Raw genomic sequence first — 14,328 nt, forward strand, 5'->3', positions numbered from 1 at the left:
AGGATCTTCTGGACCAATGAGCCTGCGCTGCCTAATGAACCTACTAATCTGGAACATAGGAAGGAACCAAAGCACCCAGAGGAAACCCACATGACCACAGAAGAACGCACGAACCCTAACCCTAACCCTCACAGATAGTGGTGGAATCTAACTCAGGTTCTCTGGCACTGTCGTGGCAGAATCTTAACCCAGCTCGCCGGTACGCTAACTGCCAATGATAGAAATGTCGGGGGTGAACTGGGATCTGCATAGATATGTTCATGATGGTCTAGATGGACCTAGTTGCCTCAAGTCCTCTTCTGGACTGTTTTCCCAGGTGGAAAAGGAGAAATAATTTTAAGGTGATTAGAGGAAAGTATTAAGTTTTTTACTTACTCTGAGTGGTGAGTGTGTGGAACACCCTGCCAGGGGTGGTGGTAGAAGCAGATACATTAGGGGCATTTAGGAAGCTTTGGATAGGCACATGGATGACTGAAAAAAAAGATGGAGGGCTTTGTCAGAGGGAAGGGTTAGATTGATCTTAGAGTGAAAGAAAACAGAATGTGAGTTGTTGAGTCCTTGGAACTGGTTTTGTTCAGGTATCAATTCAGAGTTGTAGTGAATGAAGGTATCCACATTGGTTCAGGAGCCTGGTGGTTGAAGAGTAATAACTGTTCCTGAACCTGGCAGTAGGGGACCTACTAGCTCTTGTACCTCCTTCCTGATGGTAGCAGCTCTCTTTACTTCATCATATTGCTGTATAATCATAACAACTTCAAGGACTTTCAGTCTTTGTGTGTAGTTTTTCATTGATTCCTCTGTATTTGTTTGTTCTGCTATGAATACCTGCAAGAAAATAAAACTCAGGGTAGTCAATGGTGACATATATATTGATAATACATTTACTTTGAACTTCTGTTGACCCCTCAGTTTTCTGCACAGGCATAGGGAGGGTACTGAGAGGTGTGGAGGACTCTGCCATGTATAAACTTGTACTCCTGTTTGTGGTAAATGTGGCAGAACTGGTTGACAGACTGATTAAAAAGATATGCAGATGCTCTCTTAAGCACTAAGTATAGGAGCAAGGAAGTTCAAGTTCAAATTTAAGTACAAGTTTCATTGTTATCAACCCTACCCATGAATACAGCAAAATGAAACAGTAGTCCTCTGGGATCAGGGTGAAAAACAGTACCAGCAGTCACACATAGCACAAGGCACACATAGCACGTACTATTACAAAAGCACAGAAAAGGCATAAAGAGGTACAGCACAGAAACAGGCCCTTCAGCCCATCAAGTCCTTGCCAAAACCATTTAAACTGCCTACTCCCATCAACCTGCACCGGGACCATAGTCCTCCATATTCCTACTACTATGTACCTATCCAAACTCCTCTTAAACATTGAAATCGAGCTCACGTAGACTACTTGTGCTGGCAGCTTATTCCACACTCTCACGACCCTCTGTGAAGAAGTTTTCCCTCATGTTCCCCTTAAACCTCGCCTTTCGCCCTTGAGCCGAGACCTCGGGTTATAGTCCCATCCAAACTCAGTGGAAAAAGCCTGCTTGCATTTAACCTATTTATACCTCTCATAATCTTGTATACCTCTATCAAATCTCCTCTCAATCTTCTGCGTTCTAAAGAATACAATCCTAACCTATTCAATCTTTCCTTACACCTCAGGTCCTCCAGACCTGACAACATCCTTGTAAATTTTATCTGTAGTCTTTCAAACTTACTTACATCTTTCCTGTAGGTATACTGCAAATTAGGCCTCACCAACATTTTACACAAGATCACCAACGCTTTATACAAAGCTGTAAAACATACAGTCACAAAAATTAATAATATAGCCGCAGTCCCTGCGAGTTGTCATGGCATGAAGATTGCCTGTAGATTGATTGTAAACATATACAGCAGAACTCTTTTAATTTGCTGGTTAACTATATGGAAATTCAAGACTCAAGATTCAAGTTTATTTATCATCTGATCGTCGAAACATACAGTGAAATGTATCTTTTACGTTGACAACCGACACACTTGAGGATGTGCTAGGGGCAGCCCACAAGTGTCACCACACAATCCTGCACTAACATAGTATGCATGTCCACTACCCTCGGCAGGAGAACAGAGAACACAAGCAACACCACTTCCACCCTTCCAACCAGGCACCTACACAGTCAGCTAACCCCAGGACAGGCCGTCTTCTTCAGCCTCTGGCTTCCAGCCTCTATGGACTCAGGCTCACAAACATTAGGCATTGACTTTCCTGATGGTTTGGTATCTGAATCCAGATTGAATGCTACAAGGTGCATTTTGTTTGAATAGATTATGCGATGAGCTGAACATTCTCCTTGTCTGTCTTAGTAAGTAAGGAAGTAATCCAGCTTCCCCTTAAATATACACTCCGGCCACTTTATTACATACAGGAGTGGAACTTGTGATCTGCTGCTGTAGCCCATCCAGTTCAAGACCGGACTTAATAAAATGGGCTGTTGTGCATGCAGAGATGCTTTTATGCACATCATTGTTATAACGTGTGGTTATTTGAGTTACTGGTGCCTTCCTATCAGCTTGAACCAGTCTCCCCTGAACTCCCTCAATGCTCACAGGATGTTTTTTGTTTATCGCACCATTCTCTGTAAACCCTAGAGACTGTTGTGCGTGGAAACACCAGGAGATCACCTGTTTCTGAGATACTCAAACCACCCCGTCTGGCACCAACAATCATTCCACAGTCCAAGTAATTTATTTCCCATTCCGATGTTTGGTCTTAACAACAACTGAACCATTTGATCATGTCTGCATGCTTTTATGCATTAAGTTGCTGTTACATGGTTGGCTAATTAGCTATTTGCATTAATGAGCAGGTGTACCTCGTAAAGTGGCCACTAAGGTGTATCTTTGCCTGTTTTCCTTAGCTGCTGTATATGCCCATCACACCTCCCGTCAGGTGTGGGTAAGCATGCCTGACAAGGGTCACCAGTTAAAAAAAAATAGAAGGTAAGCCCCAACAGCACGTTAGTGCAAGGGGTTTTATTTAGTGCCAGGTGAAAAAAATGCAAAAGCTGCCCAAAAGTTATATAGTTAAAAAGTATTTATAAATATACAGAGGCTTTCTCCACAACACAATTTGTCTTTAACTTTCAAGTATAACTATTCACCAACCGTCAACTCCAAAACTCCAACCTCCACACCTCTTTCAGAACCCTGGGCTGTACACCATCTGGTCCAGGTGACTTTAAATCTTTCAGTTTCCTAAGAACCTTCTCCCTAGTGATGGCAACTTCACACACCTCTGACCCCTGACACTCTGGAACTTCCAAGGACTGCAGAACAGGAGGACGAGGTGTGTGAACCACTAGGGAAACTAGACCAGGGACAGAACGAGGAGGGGTGACTAAGCCAGCAAAAGGGCAAGGTTAGCGGGAGAACTAGCATTGCCAACCTGTCCTGTCACATTGGCCAACATTCTGAGCACGCTCTGGTGTAGTATACTCTGATGGACAAGAAAGACTGACATTTGTGTACCATTATTATTGTGGTGATCCACAAACCCATTGTCTACGTATTTCAGGCCAATATCTCAGCCAAGGACGCATTAGGAGCCCAGTCGCTGCATCGAGCTGCAGTAACAGCACAGGACAAAGCCATTCAGTTCCTGGTCACGGAACTTGGTGTGAACGTAAACGAGAGAGCCACGGATCTGAACCTAACAGCCCTGCATTACGCAGCCAAGGTCAGTTGCAGGAAAACTGCTGTATTGACTTACTGGTTTACAGAGCAGCAACGCACAGAAAATTAAACTTAAATTGGATGATCCTCTATAATACTCAGAAATACGTTCCCTCCCCAAATTGTCATTTTGGTTAAATTTTTGCAAAACTATTAGGTAATAAACAAGGACTACAGCATTCAATTTGACTCAAATGGGGTTTCCTGCTTTGCTGTTGTGCACTTACAACTAATATGGTGCAAGTTCTCTTTGTGATGAAGGGTCTCGACCCGAAACGTTGACTCTTTATTCCCCTCCATGAATGCTACCTGGTCTGCTGAGTTCTGCATTTTGCGTATACTACTCCAGGTTTCCAGCATCTGCAGAATCTCTTGTGTTTATAACTTAGGGTGAATCTGTTTACTTACTGAATATTGAAAGAATTGGATAGTGGACATGGAGAGAAAAAGTTTCAGTTGTGGGAATAAACAAAGTCACTTAACTCAACTTAAGGCCTTAAAGTTCAAAGTACATTTTATTATCAAAGTATGTATACTTTATACAAGCTTGAGATTCATCTTCTCACAGGCAGCTACAAAACTAAGAACCCCAATAGAACATATTAGAAACAAACACCCGGTGTGCAGAGAGAGAGAGAGAGAGAAAAACAAATTGTGCAAGCAAACAGCATTCAGAACTGAAGTTCACAAATCCAGGCGTCACTGCAGGCAATCTCGACATCCACTGGTTGCAGGCACAGCCTCAGTCCAACACAGACTCGAGCAAACCCAACAGAGCTGTGAGCCGAACCGGCCAGTCTCTCGCTTGCGACCATGACTCCCCAACTATCTCAATCTGGCCCAGCGCTTAAATCATCCAAACCTCGGGTCATTCCTCGCTCTCAGACTTGAGCTCTGTCACTTCAACACGGCCAGTAGCTGACCTTTTCAATTTGGCTCGGCTCTTAAGTCGATCAAACTTCGGATCTTTCCTTGCCTCGCCTCGGCTCCCCCGCATTGAATTTGTCCAGCTTGACGTGCCGCAGCTGTCCTGCCCCAGCGAGGCTCCAGCCATGCCACAAAAACGCCAGATCACACAAGTGATACAGTTCATCTCCAACAGGGAAGCCCCTGACCACCGTTTGCAGCAATCGTTTAACACAAAAAGTGCGAATAACTATTTAGTTGCTTTCTTTGTTTCATTGACTAGCAGTAAGTTGTTGTTTAAACCAGTAAGTAACGCCAGTTTAAACTGGAATGACATTGTTCAGCTTTTTCATACGGCTGCATTAGTGAAATTTCCTCCTATGGCAGCCATTCTGTAGTTAGTCAGTTCATATAACTGATTGCAGGATGCTTTAGCATTGTACAACACTGTAGCTATCCAGTTGATCAGTTTATTCATTATGATTGTCAGGCCTAAACCTGTTTTCATTATTGAATTGTACTGACATCTGGCTTGCCACGATGAAGCCCAATGCTTGTTGCCGGGGATCCTTCGCAACACTTTTTAACAGAAGTTCTCCCATTTGTGAAGTCCAAAAATCTGGTTTTGTTAGGAGGTAAGGCCTTTTGCCGGATCGTTAGGCTGCACGTAAATTGATAGAAAATTAATTTATTATGGTCACAGAACGAAGAACATTACAGCACAGTATACTGTAGGTCTTTTCCCATATAATGTTGTGCCGACCTTTTAACCCGGGGGTCCCCTACCTTTTTTGCATTGTGGACCGGTTTAATATTGACAATATTCTTGCGGACTGGCCGACCTGGGGGATGGGGGGGAGGGTTGCCAACGGACAAGAGTAGCAGTCAAATACGTTGGGTTTACCCCGAGAAAGACTACAATGACCATGAAGCCTTGCTCGGACACCAGTACGCATGCGTGTACGTGCTGATTTTTTTCTACAAATCAATTTTGGCGAATCTGTTCGGGAGAGTGGGGTGTTAATCACGACCGGAATATAGGTGGTAACTGGCTAATACACTCAATTTCATTTCTAAAAGGGTTTATCTAACGAATTTAATATTAAACACAGCGCATATTTTCCTCGCATGAATATAGTGATAAGTCAATTATCAGGGGAGGACAGGGGAGCTTGAAGTAAGTGTTGAACGAACTTCCAGTAGAAGTGGTGGAGGCAAGTTCGATATTATCATTTAAAGAAAAATTGGATAGGTATATGGACAGGAAAGGAATGGAGGGTTATGGGGTGAATGCAGGTCGGTGGGACTAGGTGAGAGTAGCATTCAGCACGAACTAGAAGGGCAGAGATCGCCTGTTTCCGTGCTGTAATTGTTAAATGGTTATATAAGTAAGTCAATAGCATCATAACATTTTAAGTAACATTTGGATGTTAAACACACAGCACATATTTTCCCCGTATGAACATATAAACTCATTGCAACGCACCAATATTGCTGAATCAGTGGGAGCCCTGGGCTTGTTTTCCTGCAACAAGACGGTCCTATCGAGGGGTGATGGGAGACAGCGATACCCGAAGGGGGTTCCTTATGTCCAGTCTATTCCGCAGTTTAGTTTTCGTTGCACTCATTGCAGAGATATGTTGGATATGGAAGCAACGTTTTCCGTGCTTTCGTGGCTATCTCAGGATATTTAGCCTTGACTTTGATCCAGAATGCAGGCAGAGATGTTATGTCAAATATTTCAGCCTGCCGTTATTTGCAAGCTGGAGGAGTTGATCTTCTTCCCGCGCTGACATGGATGACGCGCAGGTAATGACCTCACGTGCGTTCAAGCTCAACAGTGGCCGTGACAGGGAATGAGGAAAGGTGCAGCTGACTCCTATCACCAAATCATATCGTTTCCTCGCGGCCCGGTACTGGACTGCGGCCCGGTGGTTGAGGACCGCTGTTTTAACCTACTCTAAGATCAATCTAGCCCTTCCCTCCCACATAGCCCTCCATTTTTTCTGTCATCCATGTGTCTCTGTAAGAGTCCCTTAAATATCTCTAATCTCTAATCTGCCACTACCACCACCCCGGAAGTGTGTTCCATGCACCCACAACTCTGTGTAAAAAAAATGTTTTTGACATGCCCCCCTATGAAACTAAAAAATCCCAACGCCTTAAAATTATGCCTCCTTATGTAAGCCATTTCTACTCGGGGGGAAAAAGGTTGTGGCTGTCCACTCTATCCATGCCTCTCATTATTCTGTACATCTCCATCAAGTCATCTCTTGTCCTCCTTCTCTCCAAAGAGAAAAACCTTAAGTAGTAAGGTACAGTGAAAAACTGTTTTGCAGGGGTACAAAGAAAGTGCAGTTCAGGCAGAGAATAAGGTGCAGACATTGATGAGTTAGATCATGAGGTCAGGAGTCCATCTTGTCATGCAGAGGGATCTCTGTTGCACTCTTATTTATTTTATTGTAACTCAATAGAGATTTTTTTATGCCTTGCACTGTAATGCTGCAATAAAACGACAAATTCCTCATGGCATATGTCAGTGATAATAAACCTGACTGATTCAACAATCAAATAACCGCTGATGGAAACTATCTGTAAGCCTGCTGGTACATGTTTTCAGGCTTTTGTACTTTCTGCTTGGTGGAAGGGGGATCTCCCATTGGGCAGAAGATTTTAAAAAAAGCCTCACACTCTCAGAGTCTGCATTTACTTCAGCACTGAGGGGATCCTGAATAACAATTAGAAAATCTGGGCCATGCTCACTGTTGATGCATTTGATAAACCAACTAACTAGTAGTGAAGTTCTGAAATTATTCATTCATCTAACATCTTTTATATGGTTGAATAAAGAATTACCTTATGTGTGCCTGACAAAGCAACAGTTCAATTCCCCTTTCTGTGGCTAACCTGCATCTTCAGGAAGATTTTAGTAAGGTTCTGCACTTGAAGATTTTAATTAAATTTTTAAGTTCAAGTTTATTGTCATCTGACTGTACATATACAACCAAACAAAACAACGTTCCTCCGGAGCACGGTGCACCCACAAAACATATAGCACACACAGCACATAAAACAAAATATTACCACAAAACGTAAATAAAATATAATTCAAAATGCATTAGTTCACAGCACAGGTAAACAGTAAACAGCTCGCTGTCTTGGTGACAAGTCCTCAGTGGCGTCGGGGTATTCATTAGTCTCACAGTATGAGGGAAGAAGTTGTTGCCCATTCTGGGGTCTTGGTCCTGATGCTCCTGTACTTCCTTCCTGATGGTGGAGGGTCAAAGAGTTAGTGGGATGGGTGGTAGGGATCCTCAACAATTCTTCAGGCCCTTCGTCTGTAACGCTGCCAGTAAATGCTGCAAATAGGTGGGGGGTGGGGAGGAGGGAGAGACCCCGGTGATCTTCTCGGCAGATTTTTACTGCGCTCTGTAGGATCTTGCGGACCTTCCTTGCAGCTTCCATACCGCACAATGATGCCAGACAGGACACTCTCAATTGTGCTCCTGTAGAAAGTTATTAGAATGGGGACAGGGAGCCTTGCGTGCCTCAGTCTTCTCAGAATGTGTAGATGCTGCTGTGCCTCCTTGACTAATGAAGTGTTCTGGGTCCAGGTTGGATTGTCTGTTATGTGCACAGCAAGTAACTTTGTGCTCTTCACTAATGTGCAATGGAGAGTAATTGACCTGCTCCTTCATGAATTCCGCAATCATCTCTTTTGTCCTGTCCACATTGAAACTCGAGTTGCTGTTCTCACATTATTTGAAAGTTGGAGTAATCCCTTAATGGAATACCCTGTGCTGGGGCGGGACTTGTAGGCCTCACACTCCCAATTGATTCCTGAGGTCGTCATCAAGGTTAATTAGATGCACAGACTTTCAGCAAGATCCTGAGGTGGGGAGGAAGTCTGCCAACGAAATTAAGAGAAACGGCAACATGCCAGTCAGTATATAGCAGTTTAGGTCTCTGTCACATCCTTTGAAAAAGCAGAAATGAGGTGAAGGGTAGGAACAAGAGCTCTGGTGACTGCTTCTCTGTAAGTGTGAAGAGGACTAGAAACTGATATTTGTGTTCAGCTGTTTGAAGTGTTTATTTAATGTATTGACAATGCAGCAGTGTAATTTTACTCAAGATTTCACAGCAGTGTGCATATGCTGTTTACTGAAAATTAGAAACTTCATTCGTATGCTTTGTTAAGTAAATATCTATCATGAACAGCTCTCAAGCAGAAGATTAAGCAACACTTTACTTGCTGGCAAACCAAACTTGTTTTTTTTTGTCTTTTAAGGAAGGGCACAGAGGCACCATAGAAACACTGCTCACATTAGGAGCTGATGTGCATGCAAAGGATTCCAAAGGTCGTTCTGGTGAGATTTTCTTTTTACAAAATGGCCTGCCAGTAGGTTCACACACTAACATCCTCCATTTAACTGCCTCTTTAACACACTAATGTCTGCAATATTCGCATTTGTTACCTCAAAGTAACAGATCTCTGGAGTTTTACAGTAGATACTGAAAATAAGATTATGGTTTATTTTGAATCTGGTCAGTGATAAACAGAGTTATAAAGTACAACACAGAAACAGGCCCTTCAGCCCATCTGGTCTGTGCCAAAACCATTTAGACTGCCTGCTCCTATCGACCTGCACCAGGACCGTAGTCCTCTATTATCCATGTACCTAGCCAAACTTCTCTTAAGCGTTGAAATCAAGCTCGCATGGACCAGTTGTGCTAGCAGCTCATTCCACACTCTCATGACCCTCTGAATGAAGAAATTTCCCCTCATGTTCCTTTCACCCTTAAGCCATGACCTCTGGTTGTCGTCCCACCCAACCTCAGTGGAAAAAGCCTGCTCGAATTTATTGTCTATACCCCGCATAATCAGGGCTTAATGCTTGATTTTGAGACTACGATTGTTTTTAGAGACCATTTTATGTTTATTGTTATCTACAATCTCATTTGGTGGGCAACCAGATCGGGAGAAATCAGAGCACCCAGAGAAATCCCACGTAGTCATAGTGAAACATGCAAACTCCACACAGGAGGTGTCAGAGGTCACAAATGAGCCCAGGCTGCTCTTTATCTGTATCACTGCACTGCCCTCTTTTGCAGGGAGTAGAGATTTCACCAAGTTCCTTTGCGTAAAATGAGAAGCCTGTGGTCCATCGTGTCCATGCTGGTCAGAAAGAGGGCCCTTATAAGTTTCTCCAACTTTCCACCTCTCATTCCACAGCCAAAGGTTTGCTCGTCAAATTAATAAATCCAAGTTTCTGGCTTCACCATCCTTTCAGGCTGAGTTGCAGCTCCCGCCACTTGATGAACGCCACCTTCTTGAGACATCGCCTGTTGAAGACGTTGTCGGTGCTGGGGAGGCCAGTGCCCATGATGGAGTTGGCTGAGTAGCAGGTCGAAGATAGATGTGAGGAATGGGAAGAGCTATGCTGTCTCCCCTTTTCCTAGAAGTGACTGCACAGTTAATCACATTTTAAAAAGTCAGCACAAGGAAAAATAACAAGTTAAAAACATAAAAGTTGAAATATAAAAGAAAAATAAAATGTGAATTTAAAAAATAAGAAAGAGTCAGAAAAGAAAGCAACACTTATATTCACAAAATGCTGAAAGAACTCATTAAGTCAGGCAGAATCAATGGAGAGGAATAAAACAGACAACGCTTCAGGCCAAGGCACTTCATCAGGATTCCTCCCCCTTCCTTCCACCTCCCCCCCACCTTCTTATTCTGACTTCTTCCCCTTCCTTTCCAGTCCTGATGAACAGTCTTGGCCTGAAACATAAATAGCATGAAGTTTTTGTTTTAATAGCCCTATAGTGAGCTTTTGGAAAAAGGCATTTTGCTGGGTGTGTAATGACCACAATCATTTTTTCACCTCGCTTCTTTGCCCTGGACACATTAAGTCTGGCAGTGATTTGACACTAGTCACTTGAGACACAATCAATGGTGTATAGTGACTACATTTCAAAGTAACTGGCTGTCCTGAGATAAGAAATGACATTATTGTAAGTTTTTTTTTCTCTTGCAGCTTTACACATGGCATGTGCGGGCCAGCATACCAAGTGTATAAGGCAACTAGTAGATGCTGGGCTGACTGATTCTCCAGATAACACAGGAAGGCTAGCAAGCCAACTGCTCAAGAAACCTGAAGCACTCAAGCTTCTGGAAGGTGTGACTGACATTAAATGAAAGATAGTTAACCAACCTCATTTGCGGTTATTTCTTTCTACAAAAGAAATGTATCTACAAATAAGAAATTATGGTTCAGGTATCTAAAACCATGCTCCTCAACCACATTCACAGGTCTTACACAGCCTCTTACACAGGTCCTTCCAACAATTCTAACTCTCCAACTCTCCTCTTCACCTGCTTCTCTGCTGCTTTTGTTTTGGTAGTTTCCTTCATTGAAACGTACAAAGCAACAGGATGGATAAACAGAGGATACGTTCACTGGGCTCTGCATTCAGAAGTGAATAAAATAAGGGGTTAGGCCTTTGGAGATGAAAAGAGTCAATGAATGTTGTTTACTTGGGTTTTCAGAGGCCTTTGACAGGGTGCCTCTCATGAGGCTGCGGTACAATATAAGAGCCCATGGTATTACAGGAAAGATATTAGCATGAATAGAAAATCAGCTGATTGGCAGGAGGTAAAGAGTGGGAATAAAGGGGGCCTTTTCTGGTTGAGCATTGGTGGCCAGTGGGCTTCCACAGGGGGTTGGTATTGGGACCATTTCTTTTCTCATCACATGTCAATGATTTGGATGAGAGTACAGATGGCTTTGTGGACAATACAAAGATAGGTGGAGGAGCAGGTAGTGTTGAGGAAGCGGGGAGTCTGCAGAAGGACTTTGACAGATTAGGACAATGGGCAAAGAAGTGGCAAGTGGAAAATAGGGTAGGGAAATGTATAGTCATGCACTTTGGTAGAAGGAATAAAGGCATATACTATTTTCTAAATGGGGCAAAAATTCAGACATTAGAGGTGCAAAGGAACTTTGGAGTCCTCGTCCAGAATTCCCGAAAGGTTAACTTACAGGTTAGTGTGAGCATTTGATGGCTCTGGACCTGTATTCAGTGAGGTTTAGAAGAATGGGGCGTGTGGGTAGGGTAATCTCATTGAAACCTATCGAATATTGTATGGTCTAGTCTTTTAAAGGTAGAGGAGATTGAGTATACTTTATGATTAACTCATCATGGTGCACAGACATGGCAGTTCTGCTCACCTGCCTGGAACATCTAGCAGTCAAACGTCCATCTGAGGGAGTTTTCCAGCATCAGCCTGGTAGCGGTGTACATTCTATCTCAGGCCAACGTCAGACAGGCACAGGAGGAGCAAAGCTCCATAATCAGCAGACATGAAACAGTGCAGACTCTGATGCCTTCCCTATCATCCCATTCGCACACTAGAAAGTCTGATCACCTGGTTGTGCTTCTACTCCCAGTACTAAAGACCCCAGCACCAGTGGTGAGGACCAAGAAGGTTTGGTGAAGGGAGGTGGAGAAGCACTTACAGGACTGCTTAGAGTCAGTGGATTGGACAATATTTAGGGATCACCTTTGAATTTGAATGAATACACCACAGTTGTCATTGATTTCATTAAGACCTGTGTGGATAAGTATGTGCCTTCAAGAAAGTACCATTCCTACCTAAACTGAAAGCGGTGGATAAGTCAGGTGTTTCGTAGTCTGATGATGGGCTAGATGTGTGGCGTTCAAGACCAGTGATCCAGAACTATACGAGGAATCCAGGTATGACCTATGGAAGACTATATTAAGAGGTTAGAGGTAGAATTGGACACACATCAGCTCTGGCAGAGTTTGCAGGCCATTTGTTACAATGGGGTGTTGGGGGCGGACACAAGTGTAAGACACAGACATGGAGGTAACATTACCAGAATTGTATTTTATTCATAGTTGCCAGGAAGGCTGGAGAGCAGGGATTAGATGGACGTAAACGTTCTACAACAAACCGGAAGAACCTGGACTTGGACTCGGACGCGGAACCTGGACTTACACGGAGCTTGGACTTGGACCCAAAGCCTGGACCTGAACTTCGACTTGGACTCAGACTTGGCCCTGGAGCCTGGACTTGGACTTGGACTTGGACCCAGAGCCTGGACTTGGACACGGAAAAACAAAACCAAACAAAGACAGACAATTCGTATCTTGGCTCAAAGCAGCGGCAAACAGCCTGCAAAACTCAGCTGGACACGAAACAGCAAAACCAAAAACAACAGTCAATTCATATCTTGGCTCAGTGTAGCGGCAAACGGCCTGCAGTCCTCAGCTGGACACGAGATGACAAATCCAAACAATGACAGACAACTCATATCTTGGCTCGGAGTAGCAGCAAAACATCCAGCAATCCTGGACATGAAGAGACAGAATTTCCAACTTGGAGTAGCAGCAAACAGCCAGACCTACTCAGCTGGAAACAAGACGACTAACCCAATCAACGACTGACAATACGAACCTTGACATAGAGTAGCTCATGAAGCGGCAAACGGCCGGCAATCACTTAGCTGGACACAAAGAGACAGAATTCGCAACTCGGAGTAGCGGCAAATGGCCAGACCTACTCAGCTGGAAACAAGACGACTAACCCAATCAACGACTGACAATACGAACCTTGACATAGAGTAGCTCATGAAGCGGCAAACGGCCGGCAATCACTTAGCTGGACACAAAGAGACAGAATTCGCAACTCGGAGTAGCAGCAAATGGCCAGACCTACTCAGCTGGAAACAAGACGACTAACCCAATCAACGACTGACAATACAAACCTTGACATAGAGTAGCTCATGAAGCGGCAAACGGCCGGCAATCACTTAGCTGGACACAAAGAGACAGAATTCACAACTCGGAGTAGCGGCAAATGGCCAGACCTACTCAGCTGGAAACGAGACGACAAAAACCAAACAATGACAGTCCATTTGTACCTTGGCTTGGAGTGGCGGCAATCAGCTAGCAAATCTCAGCCGGACATGAAAATGACAGAATTTGCATCTTGACTTGGAGTAGCGGCAAAGCGGCCGGCAACTCAGCTGGACACGAAAACGACTGAATTCACTAAGCAGCCACAGGCACCGAAGCAACTTAGAGTCCACGATTATGGCCTCAATCGTGCATAGCCGCACTGGCTACGGTGATGAACCGGCAGTGAGTAGATGTAAGCCCGAATTTTATGCTGTTGGTTCGGATGAGGATCAGGTGCCCTAATCAAGGAGCCCAGTGGAACACGGGGAAAAGGAAATTAACTGAAGTGAGGAGACAACGGACCGGACCATGACACCATTACTTCCTACATAGTGAAACCTAACACGAATGGCAATGATGCTTCACTCCCAGATGAGCTCAACGCCTTTTATGCACAGTTTGAAAGAGAGAATAAAACTACAGCTGTGCAAATCTCTGCAGCATCTGGTGACCCTGTGATCTCTGGGTTTTGAAAGCCGATGTCAGAACATCTTTCAAGAGGATGAACCCTTGCAACGCATCAGGCCCTGACTGTGTACCTGGTAGGGCAGTGAAAACCTGTGCCAACCAGCTGGCGAGTGTTCAAGGACAACCAATCTTTCACTGCTACAGTCGGAGGATCCCACCTGCTTCAAATGGGTGACAAGCATACCAGTGCCTAAGAAGAACAGGATGAGCTGCCCCAATGATCATCGCCCAGTGGCACTCACGCCTACTGTGAAG

At 44.1% G+C, this 14,328-nt stretch overlaps 1 protein-coding gene across 2 annotated transcripts in view; it reads left to right on the top strand.

The window, feature by feature from the left end:
- Nucleotides 1-11,531, top strand: part of ankrd16 (ankyrin repeat domain 16) — a 33,872-nt gene extending 22,341 nt beyond the window's left edge. The window contains exons 5-7 of one of the 2 annotated variants that reach the window (XM_063072679.1): nt 3,557-3,718; nt 8,909-8,987; nt 10,659-11,531. In XM_063072679.1, coding sequence (XP_062928749.1) covers nt 3,557-3,718; nt 8,909-8,987; nt 10,659-10,819 — 402 coding nt within the window. In that variant the 3' untranslated portion in view covers nt 10,820-11,531. The remainder of the gene's footprint in view (nt 1-3,556; nt 3,719-8,908; nt 8,988-10,658) is intronic. The other variant, XM_063072680.1, reaches the window with a different exon arrangement.
- The last annotated feature ends 2,797 nt before the right edge of the window (nt 11,532-14,328 follow it).

Source organism: Mobula hypostoma, chromosome 20 (genome assembly GCF_963921235.1).
Source record: "Mobula hypostoma chromosome 20, sMobHyp1.1, whole genome shotgun sequence".
In the NCBI taxonomy this organism is placed as follows: domain Eukaryota; kingdom Metazoa; phylum Chordata; class Chondrichthyes; order Myliobatiformes; family Myliobatidae; genus Mobula; species Mobula hypostoma.